Source organism: Orycteropus afer, unplaced genomic scaffold, assembly GCF_000298275.1.
Source record: "Orycteropus afer afer isolate SDZICR_OR568_19922 unplaced genomic scaffold, OryAfe1.0 scaffold00271, whole genome shotgun sequence".
Classification (NCBI taxonomy): Eukaryota; Metazoa; Chordata; class Mammalia; order Tubulidentata; family Orycteropodidae; genus Orycteropus; species Orycteropus afer.
In genome coordinates this window covers 3,082,480-3,092,743 of record NW_006921858.1, presented here as the reverse complement: position 1 = coordinate 3,092,743, position 10,264 = coordinate 3,082,480, and the positions used below count along the sequence as shown (strand labels likewise).

At 35.7% G+C, this 10,264-nt stretch overlaps 1 protein-coding gene across 1 annotated transcript in view; it reads left to right on the top strand.

Annotated features, from left to right (window-relative positions):
- The window catches only part of DIP2C (disco interacting protein 2 homolog C), a 412,525-nt gene that overhangs the window by 16,530 nt on the left and 385,731 nt on the right, over positions 1–10,264 (top strand). The window contains exon 2 of the mRNA XM_042782247.1: positions 3,280–3,390. Within this exon, the coding sequence (XP_042638181.1) occupies positions 3,280–3,390 (111 nt within the window). The remainder of the gene's footprint in view (positions 1–3,279; positions 3,391–10,264) is intronic.

Sequence of the window (10,264 nt, the reverse complement as noted above, 5' to 3'; positions counted from 1 at the left end):
AGGGGAGGGGAGGGAACACTGTAAAAAAAAAAAAAAATGCATTGACCCAGGTCACTTTAGTTTTGTGTATTTCACTGTACATAAATTGTATTTCAATAAAATGCATTAAAAGAAGAGTGATGTCAGATAAAAACATGAAATGTGTACATTCACATTTTAGTTTTGCTATTCTACTTTTTGCCTAGTCTTATTCATTCTTTTTTAAAAACTTGTATTTTAAACTCTGTATTTCATCCTATAAGAGTAAGTGTTCACAGTTTATATGCAAAATTAACTTTCTGAAGCTAGCTGTGTAAGATCCATGAACAAACCACGCAATAACCTACAACTGCCAATGCCCACTCCTCACTTATGTACATGGTTTGTTTCCACAGACCAGGTCATTGTGTGAAAATCAGCATTATGCAAAAATAGAGAAGGACCACATCAGATCACAAAATGGGGGATGACTGCATAGTTTATAACTGCCAAATTACATCTTTACATAACTGCCAAAGTACTGAGAATAATGGCCTAACCAAAGGTAACATATAACCTTAACCATCACAGCCATTGTTACTCAGTTCTTTCACCTTGGTGTTCATTACCACCATATGTACATCATTAATGTGCAAAATAGTCGGACAGTAGAATTTTTACTATTGTCATAAATGTGAGATGTTGGATAATGAGGTAATTGATAAATGAGAAGTAGATGTATTGCATTTTCTATGTGTGTAGTTATTATGGCTGTACATTTCCCCCAAAAAAAGTATATGGCCTCTTAGGTACTGAGAATATGCTAAGGTTGAAAGTAATTCTAGGAAGCATATTTTAATAAACTAGATAAATTACTGAGACTGAAAGCTAACCATTAAAACAACAACAAAAATGGCCACTGGTTAATCTTGGCAGCTTACAAATAAAATAGAAGCTTGAAACTATCATTTTGTCTCTCCTTTTTTTCTAAAACAGTACCAATATGACAATAAAGGAATAAACTATAAATTCACAGGAACAAAGAGAATGGGAGAGACATTGATGAATTTTTATAATATGTGAAGTAGATGACTTAGTGCTAACTTTTTTAGCAAAGTGGCAGAAGCCAATAAATGAAGATGCTGATGGAAACCATGGGATTGGAGTCAATGGGTATCCTGGGTGGGGATAGGATAAGTCATGGGGCCAAAAGCAGACATAGGTTCTAGAAGACAGGTAATCTAGGTTTCCCCTGCTCCCACCAGAGATGTTTATTCTCTGGTGAAAGCAATCTAGAGATGCTCCAGATTTTGGGCATACCAGGTAATATTGCAAATCAGAGTATGCATACTGAAGAATTAAAATAGCCCTTGCTCCAGAAAGGTGAAATCCCCGTGTTTATTCACAAGACAGAAGATTTGGAGATACTTTCTCTGGGGATACAGAATAGCCCAGATAAACGATCTGTTGGAAACAGATTGTTTGTCCTGCCCTCCCCCAAGGGTGGGGGGAGAAACTGGCTTGCACCTCCATCAATGGTGGTAAAGAAGGAGATTGTAAAAATTGATAAAGTAGAAAAGAAAAATTTAAACGGATTTTATATAAAGCTTATAGAGTCAGAATGACATTTAACTTCTCAGCAATAATAAGGAGAACTAAGAGGCGATGAATAAAAATTTTTACATAGAATTTTATATCTAGCCAAACTATCAATTGTTGTTGTTGTTGTTGTTATGTGCCGTGGAGTCGGCCCCGACTCAATTAGGGTAGGGATAAAAACAAAAGACATTTTTAGACATGCAATCTCAAGATACTATTTCTCTTTTGTCCTTTCTCAGGAAATTAATCAAGCATGCCCTTTAAAATAAGAGAGCTAAGTAAGAAAGGTGACATCAAGAAATTTAGGAAACAAATGACCCAACACAAGAAAGAAAAAGCAAAAGCAAGACCCAGGATGAAGGGCCAGGGAAATTCTATATGACAGTTATGCAAGAGTTATGGAAAGTAACCAGTCAAAATGAGAGCAGGGGAATAGAGGATTCTAAGAGGGAGGTCTTTAGGGAAAATGCAGTTGAAAAGAAGATCACCAGAATAAAGGGAATATTAAATCCAAGGGAATAGATAATAATAGATTCTTGTGGACCCCATCATTCAAAACCAGAGACTAAATAGTTTTTTTTGTAAACTTAATTTTTTAAGTGTAGTGTAATTTCAATGAACTATTACTGGACTTTTCCTGAAGAAGTAGCAATTAGTAATTAATGATTGACATCACAGAATTTCATTATTCCTGAACAAAAATGCTTACATCTTTGCCATAATACTTAATTGTGCCCCTTGATATTCTAATTAAAAAGTACAGTAACTATTGTGGTTGGTATTTTGGGGTCAGCTTTTTGATCAATAACCATTGAATCATTTTGTCTGACCATGTCCAGATTTTGGTAATTCATCAAAGCCATATTCAAACAAAATTTGTTAAATTATTTAGCATCAAATTGAGTAGGTTTCCAGAGAGTTAGAAATTTAAATTGAACACCACGCTGGTAGTTTATGTTAATCCTAGCTGTTAAAATATCCTATAAGATTTATTTTAAAGTTAACTTTATATGTACAAATATAAAATGTAATTTAAAATTTTTTCAAAAATTTACATAACTCTTTATATATGCTTAAGGAGCTCTGGTGACATAGTGGTTAAATCATTCGACTGCTAAACAAAAGATTGGTGATTTGAAACCACCAGTCACTCCATGGGAGAAAGATGAAGCAGTCTGCTTCCATAAAGATTTACAATCTTGGAAATGCTATGAGGTAGTTCTACTCTGTCCTAAAGGGTTGTGAGTCAGAACTAATTCAGTGACCATATGTTTGGTTTTGGTTTTTCTTTTTTCTGTATACTTATTATATAAAAAAGATCATAGCTTGATTCTACATCTTGGACTTCATTTTTATTAGCATTAAAGGTTTCAATTGTGGCTTATTTGTGTTTCTTTCCATGATGTAATTGACACTTAATGACATAAGAGCATATCCTGGTATTTCTGAAGACTACAGTGTTGGGGACCTTACATGTGGTGGAATTGCCCTTGCAGTTTACTTTCCCTTCTTCGTCAGCCTAGAATGTTTCTTATTTTCTCTCATCCTGTTGAGATTCCCTTATGCCCCCATGCCCATTCTCACACAATACTACTCTACTTTTGTGTGGGAATATAGTGACTCAGGGTTTTGCTTTACAAATGGTTTGTTCCACAAAATAAATTAACTCCAGCTACCAAGTAAATTCTCACTCTTTTTTTGCTTTTCTTCCCTTAAATTCAGGAGTGGATCAAGCTTTGCCTCAAGAACGTCGAACTCCTGTTACTCCTTCTTCATCTTCTCGCTATCACCGCCGAAGGTCCTCAGGGTCACGAGATGAACGCTATCGGTCGGGTAAGGGATTAAATGAGGATGCGAGATCAATAATATTTTAGTTTATAACTTTTGTGTTCATTATAACTAACGTGTGCATGCTTCCGTGATGCTATCTGAAGTAGAACTGTAGTAAATTTGAAGTTTCTACTGATTCCCTGTGTAATCTACATCCTGTTATACGCAGATATACCCTTTATGGTAGACATTATAATTCAGTACATAATGGCTCTTTTCACATGTTTAAAGACAGTGTTGTCTGTTATTCAGAACTTCATGGTATTTTAAAAAATAGAATCCCTCATGAGCCAAATTTTGCTGATTTTTTTAAGTGTCACTATTTAACAATTAAGTTTTACTTTTATAATCTTGCTTGCCAGTATAATTTTTCTCTTCTCTTTTAGCCTTAATGATCTATTTCTCAGGTGTAGTTTCCAAAAAAGAAACAAAATCCTTGCTATTTATATAATGTGTGTATATTATTTATTTTTTGTTTCATAATGTTATCTAGAATGCTATCTTTAGTAATTTACTTTCCTATAGTCATCAGTTAGGCTTGACCAGCTTAAATTTCATCCACTAATTTAGCAACAGGAAATTTACACTATGATTATTTTAGTTGCCTTTTGAGGGATATTTTTCCAACATCTAGATTAAACATGCTTTCTCCTACCTACAAGTTTAAAAGCAAAATATCTGTAAATTTTGTTGTTCTTGATTCTAAGAAGGCAGTTTAGAGTCCATGTGGATTGCTGATGATGACCTTAATTATAACAATTAGATGCCAGTTTGTATTTTGCAAAGTACTTTTCACAGACATTATAACAAACAGATGAGGTAGTTTCTATTGTCTCATGTTGCAGAAGAGGGAACTGAGGCTAAGCTAAATTTATGTAATATACCCAGTTCACACATGTGGTAGGGCGGTTAAGTGATGGGACTCTAAGCCCTGTGAGAATCTCACAGTATCATGTTTAATGAATCTATCCATTAATAGCAAGCTTCCATGATAAACCACCTACCACATCCTCCTAAGCTGCTGTCTGCCTAACTTTCTGGCTTTGCTTTTCTTTCTAAAAGTGAGAAAAGAGGAAAGCAGAGACTTTATTACACTGGGAGTCATCTGTACAAGGAAAAAGAAATGTATTTGAATAAGAAAGAAGAAGCTCAGCCTTACTTCTCTGATGTTTCTCCTGCCCTTCTGGTAGCTGTCAGAGGCCTTTGATGCCTAGTGAAATATCTAGGAATGGAACAAAAGAATGAAAGAAATAGTTTGTTCCCAAATCAACTCCCTGTGATTTTCAGAGCTGTTTTAATTCCCAACACATATCAAGAGCTCATATTACTCATTTAGGCATCTCAGAGGCTCCTTTAGAGTAATTAAACTCGCTGCTGTCAAGTCTAATCTGACTCATAGTGACTCCTCCTTGGGTTTCCGAGGCAGTATCACTACAGAAGTAGATTGCCCAACCTTCCACTACCATTGCGTCAATTCTGACTCATAGTGACCCTATAGGACAGAGTAGAGCTGCTCCATTGGGTTCCCAAGGCTGTAAATCTTTATGCAAATTGTCTCCTCTTTCTCCCATGGAGAAGCTGGTGGGTTTGAACCACCAGTCTTTTGGTTAGGAGCCAAATGCTTTAACCACTGTGACACCAGAGCTCTTTTGGTGAGTAAAGACATACATTAAACTTAATATGAAATATTTCTATAATTACCTTTTCTTGAATACCACTATAGTAAACCAAAACCAAAAAAAAAACAAACTCACTGCCATCAAGTCGATTTGACTCATAGCGATCCCTACTTGGGTTTCCGAGGCAGTATCTCTGTGGAAGTAGATTGCCCAATCTTCCTTCCAAGGAATGGGTGGTGGGTTTGAACCACTGGCCTTCTGGTTAGCAGTCAATTGCCTTAGGCACTACATCACCAGAGCTCCCCTTACTATGGTAGTATTTTATAAATGTATGCACACACGTAACACACACATCGATGTATTGTCACATATATAGATACATAACACACACACATATACACTATCATCATCTTCAATTCTTACGTAAACTAGATAACTCTTCTTATTTCCATTTAATAGATGGCAGATTGAAGTTTGGAGAGATTAAGTGACTGTTAAAGACCATACATTGAGTAGGTCAACAAAATAGGATGCAAATCTAGGTTTGTCTGGGTATGTAATCTGATTTCTCACCACATAGATGATTCTATCTTGTGTCAATTTCTAACCTCTAACTTTCTGCCATTGAGTATTTTAAGCAAAATTTTAAATGGAAATTTAAGTCATAGTACAGCCTGTTTCCCACGTTATATATCTTCCCTAAATTTTTTTTGGTTTAATGATACAGATGAAGAGGAGAAGATGATAAACTTATATTTTTATATCACCATTTGATATGAATTGTTTCTTTCAAATTCTCTTAGTTATTATGGAGATAGGTAGAATAGGTTATGGTCCTACCACTATTTTCCTTTTAATGAAAGTCTGAGAGAAGTTAGCATTGTAAGGAGTGATCTCTTGAACTCAGGTACATTCTGAGCTTACTTATACAACATTACCTTGCCTCTTAGAGGTCAAAAGTGCATGTGAGCAAGAAGCAGCCTGGCAGAATGAGGTGGTGAGTATAGAAAAATGGATGGAAATATAAAAAGCTCAAAAGATACATTGCAAATACAGTCCTCTGAAAACAAAACTGTTGTTGTTAGTTTCTTTGGAGTTGCTCTGGCTTATGGTGACCTTATATGTAAGAGAGCAAACATTGCTCATCCTCTTTACATTTATTGGTATGCTTGAATCCGTTCTTGCATCCGTTGTGTATTTTGAGTGCATTCTAACCTAGGGGGCTTGTCTTCCTGAACCAAATCAGACAATGTTCTGTTGTGATCCATATTGTGTTTGGCTAATTTTTGGAAGTAGATCACCAGGCCTTTTGTTCTAGTCTGTCTTAGTCTGGAAGCTCTGCTGAGACCTGTTCACTATGGGTAACCCTGCTGGGGTTTGAAATATCATTGGCATAACATTCAGCATCATAGTAATATACAAACCACCACAGTACTATAAGCTGACAGATGGGTGGTGGAAACTAAGCCCCACCTTGTTCAGCCCATTTCGATGCCAACTTTAGAATTGCCATTCATTTTTCATTAGCATAGTTGTGAGGTGGAGAAAAAAGCCCCATCTTCAGAGAAAGATTCACAGTATTTTGGAGCGCTGTTGCAATTATTATTAGTCCTTTTCAATTAGAATCCCAGACTTGGAGATAAGAAGTTGGGACTCTTCTTTTTGGGGTGATATCACAGCCTCATTCTAAAAAGCTCTTGTCCTTGTGGTTGCTTTTCCTGTGGGCATTTCTCCCAGCTCTGTCTAACCCACTTCCCAAACCACAGTGCCCACTTCCTCTATTTCTTTCTGGCTTCCTCTTACTTGGATACTCTTTCTCCCTCATAATTCAGATCAGACGTTTGCTGTAGGCTGAACTGTAGCTTCCAAGCCCCGCGTTACCAATGTCTTCCAGCTTTGGCCCTCCTTGCCTTCAGGACTTAGCTCAAATAATAGTTCATTTCTCTCTAGGGGCCAGCTCGGGTTCCTAGAACTCCATCTGTGTGTATCATGCCCTCAGCTGGCACCAGAAAACGTTTAATTAGGCATTCTTTAAGTATCTGCTCTATACCAGGTACCTTGATAGAGAAATACAGAGAGAATTAACACATAGTCACCCCTCAAGAGGTCCACAGTCTAAAGGATGAGCCAGACAAATGAATTGGTGATTATAGCATGGATGGTGTAATAAATGCTATTATGTAGAGTATGATAGTGTGATATGGCTTTTAACCTTGCCTCTGTGTTGCCTATTCTCAACACAGCAACCAGAATGGTCTTTCAGAAGCATTTGCTAGATCATGACACTCCTCTACTTCAATTTTCCAAGAGTAAAAATCAGAGTCCTTCCAGTGTTCTACAGGGCACATGATCTGGTTGCTTTCACCTCTAGGATCTGAACTTTCTGTGTTTTCCCTTTGCTCACTTCTCCATAGCCACCTTGGCTTCCTTCCTTGGTGCCTTTTGGACCCAGAAGGCACATTACCACTGTAGGGCCTTTACATGATCTATCTATTGCCTTCTTTCATAAAAATGTAAGGTCCACAAGGCCAGGATCTTTGTTTTATTCATTCATGTATGCCAAACCGATTAGTATTTTTAGAAGGAAGGAAGGAAGATGAGGGAATTTGGGACATTTGAAGAATGGCAAGAAATTAAGCAGAAGGGGTCAGATTATAAAATATCTTGTATACCATGCTCAGGAATTTAGATTTTACCCTGAAAGTGATAGGGTGTTGCTTGGAATTTTTAAGCAAAGACATGACAGAAACAAATTTAGAGTTTGAAGATTACTTTTATAGCATTATTGAGTACTTTTAAGTATTGCAACTGGAGTTGGGGTTTTATTGGAGAAATCTGAAAGAAAAAACACTGAACTGAAGAGATTTAGCGATTTGTTTTATGTTTGGAATCTATTAATCAGTGCTGGTGAGATTTGATATATGTTTGGGAGATCATAGCAATGGGGTCTGAAGGCTGAGTTAATGTAGGGGTGTGATAGAGGAATCTAAGGGTCATTCTTTGGATGTCTAATTTGTATAGCTGCATAGATTGTGGTCTTTCATTCTGTATCTACTTGCACACCTTTAGAGAATTAGGGTTCCTGTTTGTAGGTTAAAAATGGTAAAATTTTCCTCAGCTATCCATTTACTATATAAAGAATACTGTAGAAAATTGTATATAAATGTTCAGTTGTCAGATAAATATAGAAAAATGCTGTTATTCCACATGTACTTTTTTTAAATTAAAAAATTGTTCTTCTTCATTTTCTATAAATAAAGACATCTTAATTTTCATATGGAGCAAACATAACCATATAATCTTTTCATATGTCTGTAAAATCTCAGTTATGATTTTTATTTTCTGTAAATTTGTTTACATTTGTGGAAATGCAACCACAAGGACAAGAGCTCCACCTCCCAGCGTACATCATGACAACTACCCTAAAGAAAAGCCTAAGAGGACCTGATGGATCAGTACTAGTCTTCATTTGATAGTCTCACATAGCAACTTACTACTATTTCATATTGTTAAGAGAGTCTAGTCATAAGTTTTTATAGTTTAAGTTCTTTGCTATAAAGGTATAAATCTGAGGAGCTTATTTTAGTCTCTATTGCCAGTGTGAACATTTCTCCTGAACCAGCATGGGAGATTTAAGACATTCAAAAGAAAATGTTCCATGCTTCCTCAGGAGACTTGGCTTTCTAAAGGTTTTGACCACTTAAGTTGCAGTAGAGTTACTTGGGTTGCTTCAGTGACTAGATTATATCAAACGAGAAGTAATTCTATTATCTCTTAGATAATTGACCTAATTAACAATCAGTCTAGTCAGCCATATAGCCTCAAATTTAATCTCTCTTGACTATATACTTTTTTCCATTTCATTTCTAAACCCATGATGTTACATTGTAATGAACTCTTTCTAGGTTTCTTTATAATAGCATTCATCTTTCTTCCATTTGAGTTTCTTTTGGAGCTTAAAAAATTCATTTGGAAGGTAAATGAATGAATTAACAGGCATTTATTGGGCAACTAAAATACGTCATACTGCACATTAGGTACTTTATTACTTTTATTTGATAAAGCCTAAATGAGAGCTTAAAAAAATTCCAGGTAATTGTACACCCTTATTCTCTGAACTAACATTCATTAATTATCAGAACATGGAATGTATAAAGTAAGAATCTAGGAAAATTTGTAGTTACCAAAAATGAAATATAACACATAAAGTCAATATCCTAGGCATTAGTGAGCTGAAGTGGATGGTATTAGCAATTTTGAATCAGACAATCATATGTTCTACTATGCTGAGAATGAGAAATTGAAGAGGAATGGTGTCACATTCATCATCAAAAAGAACATTTCAAGATATATTCTGAAGTACAATGCTGTCTGTGATAGCTTAATATCCATATGCCTACAAGGAAGACAAGTTAATATGATTATTATTCATATTTATATATCAATCACTAATGTCTAATATGAGGAAATTGAGGATGTGTACCAACTTCTGTTGTCTGGAATTGACCAAATATGCAATCAAGATGTATTGATAGTTACTGGTGATTGTAATGAAAAAGTTGGAAACAAAGAAGTCATTGATAGTTGGAAAATAACGCCTTCGTGATAGAAATGACAAAGGAGATCATGTGATGGAATTTTGTAAGACCAATGACTTATTCATTACAATTACCTTTTTTCTACAACACAAATGGTGACTATACATGTGGATCTTGCCAGATGGAATATACAGGAATCAAAATAACTACATCTGTGCAAAGAGGCAATGGAGAAGCTCAATATTATCACCTATGGTAGTGAAGGAAGAAGTCCAAGCTGCACTGAAGGAATTAGCCAAAAAACAAGGCTCCAGGAATTGACGGAATACAAGGCCAGGTGATGACTGTGGAGCAGACTATCGATTGCTCATATGCAAGTTTAAGTTGAAGCTGAAAAAAATTAAAACAACTCTATGAAATCCAAAGTGCAATGTTGGTTATACCACACCTGAATTTAGAGATCATCTGAAGAATAGATTTGATTCACTGAACATCAGTGACCTAAGACCAGACAAATTGTGGAATGATTATCAAGAACATCATACATGAAGAAAGCAAAAGGTCATTAAAAAGACAGGAATGGAAGAAAAGACCAAACTGGAAATCAGAAGAGACTTTGACATTTGCTCTTTTTTTTTATTAGGATTTGGGTGAAGATTTACAGAGTAAATTCACTTTTCATACAGCAGTTCACATATACTTTGTCTCATGTCATTGACC